The 13,288-nt window shown below is 40.5% G+C and overlaps 1 protein-coding gene across 1 annotated transcript in view; it reads left to right on the plus strand.

The window, feature by feature from the left end:
- Nucleotides 1-13,288, plus strand: part of AQR (aquarius intron-binding spliceosomal factor) — a 107,835-nt gene that overhangs the window by 45,810 nt on the left and 48,737 nt on the right. Inside the window, exons 18-22 of the mRNA XM_054026561.1 lie at nucleotides 1,651-1,818; nucleotides 2,125-2,294; nucleotides 7,779-8,020; nucleotides 10,638-10,784; nucleotides 11,184-11,253. Of these exons, the coding sequence (XP_053882536.1) occupies nucleotides 1,651-1,818; nucleotides 2,125-2,294; nucleotides 7,779-8,020; nucleotides 10,638-10,784; nucleotides 11,184-11,253 (797 nt within the window). The remainder of the gene's footprint in view (nucleotides 1-1,650; nucleotides 1,819-2,124; nucleotides 2,295-7,778; nucleotides 8,021-10,637; nucleotides 10,785-11,183; nucleotides 11,254-13,288) is intronic.

The raw sequence follows: 13,288 nt of genomic DNA on the forward strand, positions 1-13,288 counted from the left end.
TATTCTGCAGTGACATTGACTGATAGTCCTTAAATTCAGTTAGAGCAAGATCTGTTAAATATGCTAGAGTTGGATAGTGTGTTGGCTATGTAGGCTGTCACATAGCACAAATGCTAAATGCAGAACATGCAGTAAAATGGATTGAGTTTATGGCAAAAGATAGAACTTTTGGATTGTGATATGAGTTTAAGTCCCAGCTCAGATGCGGCTTTGTAACATAGTAGCTTCTCAGTAGTATTAATAGATACGCCTCTACCCCGATATAACGCGACCCGATATAACACAAATTCAAATATAACACGGTAAAGCAGTGCTCCGGAGGGGCGGGGCTGCGCACTTCTGCGGATCAAAGCAAGTTTGATATAATGCGGTTTCACCTATAACGCGGTAAGATTGTTTTGGCTCCCGAGGACAGCGTTATATCGGGGTAGAGGTGTATTTCCATATTAGGTTTATTGTTGTCACATGGAAAGGATAGATACCTTCTGTACAGTTCAGTAAGCCAACTACAATGGTTACGCAGTTTCAGATATTTCTGATCAATGACCTATTCTTGACTATCAATGGCAGCATGGTAAAAGATGGACTAGAGTATTGTCTGAAAAGCAGGATATCTGATGTATGCTGGACGTCTGAGAGGTTTGTGCTAGGAACTCAGACAAGTCCCTGAATCCACACTATCTATTTTAAAAAACATTCTGCAGTCCTGGTCTCTCTCTTCCCTGATGTCTCCATAGATGGATCTTTCTTTTACATTTTCTTTGCAAAATAATTCATTCTAACTATATTGTCTAAAGCTCCCCTGTTCTGTCTTTGCTTCTTGTTTTTTTCCATTTCCATCTTGTTTGTTAAGCAGACTCTTTCCAGAAGTCATTACTTGTATTTTTTAGTTAGATTTTTTTTTTAAATTGTTCTCTGATTACCTAACAATTTGGTCCAGTCTGCATTGGTTTTAGAGTATTTATTATTTGCATTACTGTAGCACTGAGGAACCTTAGTCATGGACCAAGACCCCACTATGCCAGGTGTTGAACAAACACAGAATAAAGACCGCCTCTGCCCCAAAGAGCTTACAATCAGAGTATAAGACAAGAGACCCCAAATGGATATAGAGAGGTGGGGGAGTACAAGGAAACAATGAGACAATACTAGTCAGCATTATAGGCACTGGCCTTTAACAAGTGGCCTTGTTGACAAGTTTTTTTTTTTTTTTCTCTAATGGGGATCATGACAAAGGAGAGTTTTTTGAAGGAGGAAAATTATAGACTCATAGAAATATAGAGTTGGAAGAGACCTAGGAAGGGAACTTACTGAAACCCCTCTGTAGAGCACCAAATTTTCCTTAACTTTCTATAGAATTTTATTTAAAATGTCTTACATAATTATCCCTAAACTTGGAAGTATTCTAGCCTAATTGTAGTATCAAAGACAGATTAAAAAAGACTGTTGATTCTGTATCCTCTAAAAGCAGGACATAATCCCCCAGTACAAATTATATTGACCACTAAAATGATATGACCCTTCATTTTAGCCAAAAGGTTAAAAAGAAGCTTGCCTGTTGTACACCTTTCCAATTGCTTGTTAAGGAACAAACACGGCAGTTGTTGGTGAATAAACCAAATAACTCAACTTTTTCCCGTTTTCAATCAGGTCTGCGTAAGCACGATGTTTGTTTTTTAGTTACGGTGCGTCCAACACAACCTTATGGCACAAAGTTTGATCGAAGGAGACTTTTTGTTGAGCAAACTGGCCTGGTGTACGTCAGGGGATGTGAAATCCAGGGCATGTTGGATGATAAAGGACGTGTCATTGAAGAAGGTATGATGATGATTTTTAAACTATATATATCTATATAATCCTTTGGAACAAATAATCAACCAGTCTATTAGCTGGTACGAATTGGTCTTTGTTTTTTAGAACAAAATAGACCTATTTCTGAAAACATTAGAAATGGTATGGAAGCATGCCAATAAATCATACTTGTAAATATGAGCTTCAAAGTGAATTTGTCTTAATTCTGTTTCAAAAGTGATTATTTTTCTCCTAAAAAATGTTTCTTAATATGCTTTCAACACTGTTTTCTTGTTTTAATCTACTTTTGATTTGTGTTTCAAATATAAACAGGACCAGAACCCAAACCAAGACTTAAAGGAGACTCAAGAACATTTAGAGTATTTCTGGATCCTAACCAGTATCAACAGGACATGACAAACACAATCCAGAATGGAGCAGAAGATGTCTATGAGACATTCAATATAATTATGAGGAGAAAGCCAAAAGAAAACAACTTTAAGGTAAAGCTACATTATAGCTGTTCTTAGGATAATAGTTTCTGAATGTGTTGAGTTGGAAGAGTTGTTGAAATATATGTACTATATGTCATTGACTAAGATTGGTGGAAAAAAGCTGGCTAGAATTTATTTCCCTCAACTGTTTAACAACAGTGTTGGTGCTGGATTAAAGAGTTTTGGGTCCTGGTACACAATGGCAATTGGGACTGCCCCCTGAGGTTGCGGAGGGGAAATAAGGTCCAGTCCCCCAGAGTGGGAGGCTTCCAAGTGGGGTTGGATCCTGCCTCGGGGTATGGGAGTCCTGAGGGTGGGGTGGTTGGAGTACAGACCCACCCAACACTCACCCCAGAGCAGCTTCTGTCCTGCAGGGCTGGCCTGGCTCACCTCTCTGGCCTGTTGGCTCTTGCCAGAGTGTGCAGGTGGGGTCCTGCCTCCTTCCTGCCCCTGGGTTTTTGTGTGTGCAGGTGTTTTTGTTGCTCCCCCCGCCCCCTGGTGGTCGGGCTCCCTCTGAGATGGGGCGGTCTCTGCAGGTGCACTGAGTGCATGTTAATTTGGGTGTGGACAGTATGTTAAATACAAAGAAAATTTGTAAAGATGCATCTTAAAAATAATAAATGCTAGGAAACTTTAGCCAACCTCTGAAATGAACCTATACACAATTGAGAGGGTAATATTTACTGAAAGTCTGTTTATAAGTTTCAGACTACAAATATAAAGGTCACAAAAAATGGTGCAACTAGAAAACAGTACTGAAAAATAGAGCCCTGCGTGGATACACAATTTATATTTGGGATATAAAGCAGATATCCACAGAGCTGCAGGACTCTAGTGACAACGAATGAGACCAGCTGTGCCACCCCCTGCCCTGCCCACTGGGATGGGCATCAGGCTCACCAGCAGGTGTCCCTGGTCATGCTAGTGTGTGCAAGCGTCTCGCACGCTCCCGGACAGGAGATGCACACTACTGTGGAAAGGAGGAGTGGGCTGGGCGCTGGCTTCTGCAAGCAGCGGCCCAACATGCTGCCGCTTTCATCGCGTTATATCCACGGATATAAATTGTGTATCTGCACAGAGCTCTAATGAGAAACCATTACACATCTTGTGAGATCATTCCCTTCTGCTTTGTATGCACTCTGTATTCTAATTTCCATTGCCTATCACTCTTTCAGAGTCTCATAAAGGTCTGTATTTTGCTTTGTATTCTATCCACAACTTGACTGAGTATAGCAATAATAAATAAATAATAAAAAAAAGTCAGCTCATTTAGTGGGATAAGCATGCAACTTTTCGCCTGAATGATGGGACCCACATAGGGAAATAAAATGACTGAAACCAAGTCACTGTGCTGTGGTGGGGATCAGGAGGGGCCACTACTTTCACATCAGCACAGGAATAGTCACCGTCACTCAAATAATTTCACTTGATTCACCATCGTCATGTTCTTTGTAGAATTATGAAGGGGAACTCCATATACTTTATAACACTCTGATATAGTCATCTTCAACGCACAGTCAACCTGTGGAACTCCTTTCACACAAGGCAGTCAACCTGTGGAACTCCTTGCCCCAGAGGATGTTGTGAAGGCTAAGGCTATAACAGGGTTCAAAAAAGAACTAGATAAGTTCATAGAGAATAGGTCCACCAATGGCTATTAGTGAGAATGGACAGGGATGGTGTCCTTAGCCTCTTTGCCAGAAGCTGGGAGGACAGGGGTGGATCACTTATAATAATAATAATAATAATTAATAATTAATGGAGATATCCCATCTCCTAGAACTGGAAGGGACCTTGAAAGGTCATCGAGTCCAGCCCCCTGCCTTCACTAGCAGGACCAAGTACTGATTTTGCCCCAGATCCCCAAGTGGCCCCCTCAAGGATAGAACTCACAACCCTGGGTTTTGCAGGCCAATGCTCAAACCACTTGATGATTACCTGTTGTGTTCATTCCTTCTGGGGCATCTGGCATTGGCCATTGTTGGAAGACAGGATACTGAGCTATATGGAACTTTGGTCTGACTCAGTATGGCTGTTCTTATGTGAGAATCCATGTGTCAAGAAAAGCTCAGGGCCTGCTTAGTTTTGGACAATCCGAGTATTTTTATGTTTGAAGCACAGTATTGATTTTTCCAGCTTGTTATACTGTAAGAGCTTCTTTGTCCTTCATTATGTCTCCAGTGCACATGTGCAGTGTTTTCTTTTGCTCTTTGCAGTCTTATCTATGTCATCTGTTGTTTTGCTTTGGACTTGAGGTAATGTTACATCACTTATCTGTTCAGATTTCTTATTATGTATCACTGCTTATTATCCCCACTTGTTATTTCTTCCACTTTATCCATGTTTTATTCAAGTTCTGAGATTTAGTATTGACTTCTTCCAAAAGCTTGAGGACCTTTTCCGGCCATTCTGTTGCCAAATAAGGATGTGTGTCTTAGGCTACTGTTGGGAAGAGGTCTTGTGGCTAAAAATGTGCAGGTTAGCCATCTTTGGCTAATCTACTCTCCGAAGTAGGGAGGTGATTCCCCTGCTTGTGTACAGATACTCCTGCTAGCACAAGTATAAATAGCAGTGTAGCTGTGCTACCATAGATAGCGGCAGCAGAGGCATAGCTGAGCCGTGCCCAGCACAAACCTATGATACAGCCCTTGGTTTATCTCTTGTACAGATTCTCATTGTTCAGAGAATGTTAGGATAATGCAAGAGAAAGGAAACTATTTTAAATCTTAATTTCTAGCCATTGTGCCATGAGCACAAAGTGCTGAAGGGAAACGCATCTTAGTTCAGCTCTTTTCTACTTAACATAGTTTTTGTCGTTTTAAATAAAAGACCAAATTGAGGAAAGAATTCTCATGAGAGTGCATTTTGTAGGAGTTGACCTATTACTCAACATCTCAGCTGCTGCTGCTCCAGTTAAGAGTGAAGGTAGCTTCCTGTTATCAGTTGGATATTCAAACACCTTCAGATTTGAAAACAAACAAAAAACAAAACAAAACAGAACACTAAGTTATGGTTTTTATGTGCATTCCATGGCCAAAGTGCATGGTGCAAATATAAACCGAAGGGAAATTGCCATTGAATAGATATGGTAGGATTCTATTGGAAATATTTATGTCCATGCATTACAAAGTTGAATGAAATTCTAGTTTTCATAGGGGATTGTGGAATATGATCTGTGAAGCTGCTTAAGAAGGGAGGCAAAAAGATCCCGGTCTTTTTAATGTGATATGGAAGAGTGTATCTGAAATGAAACAATGGCTCGTGACTCTTTTTTTTTTTTTTTTTTTTTTTTAAACTATGCTTACAATTGCAAAGCAAAGCACTGAAAAGTCAGAAAATTATGAAATTAATGTTGTTTGCAGATGAATTTTTGGCATCATAGCAGCAGTTAATTCCTGGGTCTCTGTTGTGATGCAAATAAAGAAATAAAACCAAGTTAATTTTGAACTGTAATGGATACTTTAGTTTGGTTTGTGTTTGGCAAAGGATGGAAGTGTAGTTTTTAGTTTTGTACAGGGTATTTACAACCAATGGACAGAACAAAAAAAAAATCAACTGCACAAAGCCTTACTTGTTAGTTTTCCTTAATTTCACATTTATTCAATTAAGCCAAAACAAATAATTATCTGTACTCCAATTTATGAACAGCTTATCCATATCTATTGTATATCTTCTCACCAACTTCAGCCAGTTAACAGAAAGCAAGGTATTACTCTAGAATGATTAATGTTAATAATGTGTCAGGCAGATAGAAGACAGCCTGATTTTTATGCTGAGCCTGCAGGGGGGAGAGCAGCCAAAAAAACCTGTTCAGTGTAGTAAATTAAGCAAATATGACAGCAGCAGAAGTGCGAACATAATCGGATTGCTAGATATGATAGTCAGCACTTCTCTGTGATAGGTCAGCAGTGTTATCTTATATGGGTTATCTTACCAAGTTTACATGTCTGTGCATTCATCAAAGTAATATTTAACGTTAGGGACATATTTCTATACTTTCCACCCAAAGACTGAATATAACCATTTAGAAGGATAATCTAGGATATCCCTGTGTTGTAATTAGTTGTGCTGCTTCTGAGAAATAAGATCTCACTAAGTTCAAAATTATGCAAAACCACACAATCTATTCCCTTCTTTCCCCCATCACTAAGCATCATCATCCTCTAGATGTGACATTTGTTATCTGTTTTTGACTCGTGTCAAAAGAAGTTTGAGGAAGCATCGAGGGCATCATGTACTGGCATCTCTGTGAAGTCATGAATATAAACTAGTCCTTAACTTTACAAGCTCTTTCGATTTGCCTTTTGAGTTGCTTGTTCTCCTGATATCGTGGGCTATTAAAGTTGAGGGAATTAAAATAAGTATTATAAATTGACCTACTCCTAATATGTATTTAAATTGCTTTATCAGCCAGGAAACCTGTCATTTATACCCAGAATGAAATTCCAGATGTTTCCTGCTGATTTGTGCTTCTCAGTTGGCTTAAACCTGTGAGTGCTTGTACTGTGTGTATTGTATGCACTCAGATGATGCTTAGGAGGGCAGACAGCTTTACACAGCTCATCTGATTTTGCTTTTTGAGCTAAGGACTGGTTTTAGAATAATAACTCTTCAGGGACACTAGTACTAGACTAGGTGAGTTCTGAAAAACGAATCATTCTGAGGGATCTACAGCTCCAAAATGTACAGTACCTGAACAGTGCTCAAGCACAAAATTACGTAGTACCTCAGGTTAATGAAACGTTGAATAGGAAGATCAGTAGTTTCTAAATGGAACAGTTGTTATAAAAATGCTATCACATCCTTGTGTTCCCAATTTATTCCTGGTCTGTAACTTGTATCTCAAAATAATTTTGTGTATTTTTTATTTGTTTGTTTCTTTCCATGTTTTTCTGCTTCTGACACCTTCCCCATCCATAAGGATTCTGGAATAAGAACTTCCTGGAAATTTTGATGATTGTTTGAGGCAGAATAAAATACAGCATGCCCATCTGTAGCTACAGTATATTTGCTTTGCAGCATTGAGAAAAGAAAAGTGCTATTAGTAAATTCAGCATATAATGGTCAAACACACAGGATACAGAGTTACAGCATCGAAGTGCCACTTTTAAAAAATCACACTTCTGACAGCTCTGGCACTTCAGTGATGATGATGATGATTGGTGGCACTGTACAGACACCTTTGTGAACCAAATAATCCATAGTTTCATTTGGGTTAAATTAGTGCTCACTAATGGGATAGTTCAGTATTTAGACTGTTCTGCTTGAATACCGACATTTTATTGAACAGGCTATTTAATGACGACAGAAAATATAGCAACTGATTCAATCTAACCAAACGCTTGTCAGTGGAAAATAACTTTTTTTTTTTTTTTTTTCTTGGAAACACACTGGGATGCTGGGGTACTTCAGAGAGTTAATCTTCAATTTGTTACATTGTGATGATAAAAGATGTCACTTTTACTGATTCATCTTCTGTTTTGTCACTCACAGGCTGTTCTGGAGACTATTAGGAATCTGATGAACACAGACTGTGTGGTTCCTGATTGGTTGCATGACATCATCCTTGGATATGGAGACCCAAGCAGCGCTCATTATTCAAAAATGCCAAATCAGATTGCTTCTCTGGATTTTAATGACACCTTCCTCTCCATTGATCATTTAAAAGCCAGTTTTCCTGGATATAACATAAAAGTAACTGTTGACAATCCAGCTCTACAGAAACCCCCTTTCAGGTGATCTAAGAATCTCAGATGTACTTGGTCTCAGACAGTCTGATCAGATAATTCTCCAGTTAAACCATGGTATAAATTTAAGTCATTTCAGTTTTATTCCTAAAAAGTACCATAGTGAAGCTGGTACCGGAAAAGTAAGTCAGTTTAGTTCAATGGCTCAAGTATGTTCTTTTGCCTGAGAAAATAGCTCATAAGAGCTGCTGTTGAAATTGATTATTAATATGTAATATTGCAGTGGCATCCAAAGGTCAAAATTAGGATCAGGATGTCATTGTGCCACACCCTATACGAATGCGTATGAAAACATTGTCCCTGACCCAAACAATTGACAGTCTGTAGAGGAAAGTGATATATGAAGGGTGGGGTTACAATCAGTGTGTGTGTGTGTGTCACACGCGCACACACGCGCGCGCACACACACACACACACACAGATTGTATATTGTGTGTGTGTGTATATATGTGTGTGTGTATATACATTTTACATTTGACATCTTTTCTATCATAAATGTAAAAAGTGTCAACTCCTTCCCATCTGTCAGTCTAGCTATCATTTAATTAGATATGTGTTTTGGCAGACATGAGTCTTGAAGGATGTGAAGTGGGGGGAGAAAGACAGTACCTTATGGATATGTAGTGGGCAATGTAGAATAAGGCACCCAGACTACTTATTATTTATTTGTATTGTGGTTGTGGCTGGGAGCCTCAGTCAAGGATCCAGGGCCCCATTGTGCTAGGCACTGTACACACACAAAATGATAATTCCTGGCTCGAAAACCTTACAATCCAAGTATAAGGTGATGGAATAAGTTGGGGAGAAAGGGAGGTGCAATATAATAATGGGACAATATATGTGGGAGAAACTATATACAACCAGTGGGTGAGGTGCAAGATGATATGTTCTAACACAGTGATTCTCAAACTTTTGTACTGGTGACCCCTTTCACATAGCTCGCCTCTGAGTGCGACCCCGCCCCCCCATACATTAAAAACACTTTTTTATATATTTAACACCATTATAAATGTTGGAGGCAAAACAGGGTTTGGGGTGGAGGCTGACAGTTCACAACCCACCCACATAATAACCTCACGATCCCCTGAGGGCCCGACCCCTAGTTTGAGAACCTCTGTTCTAACATCTAGAAATTGCATTCTGTAGTTTTATTCCAATAAATCTCAAAATGCCATGTAACCTTTATTTTTAATTTCTCCTGGGAAATGAATAGTAAGGATTTCCTGTCTTTAGCCGAATATAAGTCATTAAAGTCTTTCAAAATGCCTCTTCATCTGTAACATCTGATGATAGATGTGTAGTCCCTACACAAAGAGAAGATGTGAGCACTTATTGCCTATCACAGATTTTTCCTTTGATTTACACAGCCCTTGCCACAAAAAGAAGCCCTCCATCTTAATTTATAGCCCCATTACATTGTAAAGATATTTCTTACTAATATGCTGTACCATGAAGATGTGTCTGTCACAATATAATATTAAATGGAATTGGAGGATGCAGGAGCTCTTTGTGCTAGTGTCATAAAAATAATGTAGGCAATCTGCAAAGGAAACACTACTACAAGGAGTGAGGTATCACCAATGTTTACAGAAGAGTCCATTGCTTCTGTCTGTAGAGTGTCTATTATTTTCTATCATATATTTATATTTATGTTGACCCCCACCTACATCTCTGCTCCCCCACTCCCTCTGTGCTATTCCATACGATCTCACCTTACTGTTTGTTCATATTATCTTTTTCCAATTCTCTATCTTCTACCCCATGTCTTATGACTAGAACACTTTCCCTGTCCTCATTTGCCAAGTACATGTTCTCTCCACCTCTATATTACTCCTTAAAACTAACCTCTTCAACGAAATCCTTTTGTGCCTCATCAATAATCCCACATTTTCTCTCTCCTGGATTGTTGTCCTATTGTCTTGTCTTGAGTAGAGCTGGCCGAAACTCGGGTTTTGGTTCAGGAGAAGTTTTGGTATTTCCAGATTTGTTTTTGGTTCAAATTTGGAACCAAAGCAAAATTACCAAAATTCCTTGGCAAACCAGAGATCCCTGAAAAATTGGTTTTGGAAACACCAAAATACTGTGTTCCTGAGACCAAGTGTATGAAATTGTCATTCGTGTCAATTTCCTGATTGCTACTTCCTGAATAGTAGCCATGAAATTGAAAAGAATGTCATTTTCATTCTGCTGGGACTTTCAGGGCTGCTAGGCTCCCTGCTTGAACCAGAGATTGCAGAGTCCCTGCTGTGGAGCTAGGAGCCTAGAAGTTTTAGGACTGGCTCCCAGGGTCTAGGGCCATGTGGACTGCCCTGTGTTGAGTATCCCAGGACTTTCGGACTTCTGGGCCAGCTGGCTGCACAGGTTGTCCTACTCCCAAGTGAGAAATAGACTTGGTGAAACATTTTACTCCAATGAATCAGTATTTTCCAGCCTGTTCTAGTCTTGAGTTTTGTCTTACGATTGTAAGATCTTTGGGAAATGGAATAGCTTATTTATGTATATAGAGTGCCATGTCATTTGATGGTGCTCTAAAAATGTATATGAAAGAGTATCTGACCTACTTGTGAAGGAAATGAAGTTGAAACTTTACAAATATGTTTTACAGGATAACTTTCCCACTAAGGGGAGGAAAAGGGAAGAAACGGAAAGAAGAGGATGAGAATGAAGAAAAGACTGAAGAAGCTAAAACATTAATTGTGGAACCTCATGTTATTCCCAACAGGGGACCATATCCATACAATCAACCCAAACGGTAATATTGTTATAACTTTGTGCCTGTGCAAATACATAAGTAACAATCCAGTGTCTGGGAGACCAACATTTTATTGTAGGTTGCAAATGAATTTCCACATTGGTTTGGTTACACAATCCGGAATAATTTCTGCTTATACAACAATCAGAGGATATTTGTTCAATATTTATTTATGTATTTATTTATTTCAGTGGGTAGTAGAAGTGAGCCAGACTGAATTAAGGCCGATTTAATTGTGAATGAATGTCCAAAGGAGTTTAATGCATTTTAGCTAATCCACTTTAAATTCAGACCTTTAGTTAATTTGGATTTTTTTTTGAGTGTCCCACGTAGACAGTCCCTTAAAAACACCTTTTTTATATTTTCTGCATTTATTGAACCTATTTTTGTTCGTTACAGCAATACTATTCAATTTACTCATACTCAGATTGAGGCTATACGTGCAGGAATGCAACCTGGGCTGACTATGGTAAGGACAATAATAATAAAGAGTTATTATTGTATTTCTTGTTGAAAATTATGCTATTTAAGTTTAGGAGAGGTTCTCTGAAGTTCGGGTAACTTGCATTTTCTATGTCTACTATGATTGTGTTTTGTGTTTTCTTCCTACCAGCAGAAAAAGAAAAGGAAACACCCAATAACATCCTCTCCCTTAAACAAAAAGCAAACAAACAAAGAAAATCTCTGAATAGAATTCTGTCCTGTGTTCCAGTGGTTGGGGATTCTTTCTGGATCACTGAATTGACATGCATGTGTGTGTTTGCTGGGGGAGGGAGATTACTAATTTTAGAGTACAGTGATTCTGAGCTAAATTTGTGACTGTTTTGGTTGTATTTACAGTAATTGCAATATCTTGGGCCTGATGCAGTACCCACTGCATGCAGTGAAAGCCTTTCTGTTGACTTCAGTGAGCTTCAGTCTGGCCCCTCAGGAGAATTTCAGTTCCTCACTTCCAAAACTGAGGACATAATCTATAGTATTGAACTTGATTTTGCTTGAATGTACTCATGACCAGTGCAGGGTTCACAGGGGTCACAGTTCTTAAGTAAATTTTCTGCTCATAAGTGTCTTTTTCGCCAGCCAGCTGTTGTCTTTCCTTAAATTAACTACTCCGAATACCTCACTGACTCTTCTTTCTCCACACCACTGTTCAACAAGGAGATTGAGTGTCTAGGCACTCAATGCTGCTTTTTGAAATTAGGCCTCATGCTATCTTTGCTTTCCTCTCCATCTCTTCTTATGTAGCACACAAACACAGAGGAAGGAAAGAAAATGAAACTTTACTTATTAGTTACTGTTCTTCGAGTGCTTGCTCTTGTTGATTCCATTCTAGGTGTGTGCACGGTCATCAGAGTTTTTTGTCTTAGCGGTATCCGTAGGGTCGGCAGTGACGCCCCCTTGAGAGCCACATTCAAATGTCAGTATATCAGGCGCCGTCATCCATATGCTCTTTCAGTCCCTTCTTATCACCTGTGGTGGTTAGTCGGAGCGCTTTTCCTTGCATAGCCACGGGCTAGCGGTTTTTTGTCTTTCCTGACTTCGAGCCTTAAGGCCTTGTAAATAGTTTGTTTATAGTAGTTAGTTTTAAGTACTTGTTAAGTGTAGTTAGAAGTTAGAGTCCCAGGTGAGGCATGTCCCAGTTTCCCGGGTTTAAGCCCTACATGGACTGTAACAGGCGTATGCCTATAAGTGTCCCCCATAGCAGCTGCCTCAAGTGCTTGTGGGAAATCGCACATGAGAAATAAGTGCTGTATTTGTAAAAACTTTCGGCCCCGCACGCAGAAAGAGCGGGCTATTAGTTTACAGGCTCTCCTCATGGAGTCCGCCCTTCGTCCGGCTTCCGTGCTGTCCCACCAGGACTTGCCAAGTACCGTTCCACGTCGCCACTGCCCAAAAAGAAGGCGAGAAAGCATGGCTCCCCGGCACCAAGCAAGAAGGGCCATGGGTCATCAGGCAAGGAACACACTTCGGGCCACTCAGGAGCCACTCGTTCGTGCTTCCCCAGTCGGGGCCCTTAGCCCCCTTAAAAGGTCCACCACCGACTCCCGGGAGTGGCATGGGACCTAAACCCCTGACGTCACCAACACCTTCACAAGTTGCCCCGGTGCCAAGAGAGCAGAGGCCTCCGCCTGCGCTGCTAACGCAGCAGGTGCCGCAGGTATCCGCAAAGGCTCACCACAAGGGCAAGCCAGCCACTAAGACACCTCAAGGCAGTGGAGCACCAGCGATCCCCTGAGACAAAGCAGCGCCGCAGATCACCGGAGTCACAGCCCAAATCCTCTGGGGCTTGTCCTGGGTCACTGCGATCGCGGTCCCCGCCGTATCAACATGGATCGCCTAGAGGGGAACACTGTTCTCCGTACTACTGGCACCGTTTGCCCTCCCACTGGTCATCCTCTCGGCACAGGTCCTGGTCGCTTACCCCGTGGGTGTGCTCTCCATCATGTCTCCGGTCCCCTTGATACCGGCACTGATCCCCTTGTTACCTGGGGTTGTCAGAATCC

Source organism: Malaclemys terrapin, chromosome 4, assembly GCF_027887155.1.
Source record: "Malaclemys terrapin pileata isolate rMalTer1 chromosome 4, rMalTer1.hap1, whole genome shotgun sequence".
Lineage (NCBI taxonomy): Eukaryota > Metazoa > Chordata > Testudines > Emydidae > Malaclemys > Malaclemys terrapin.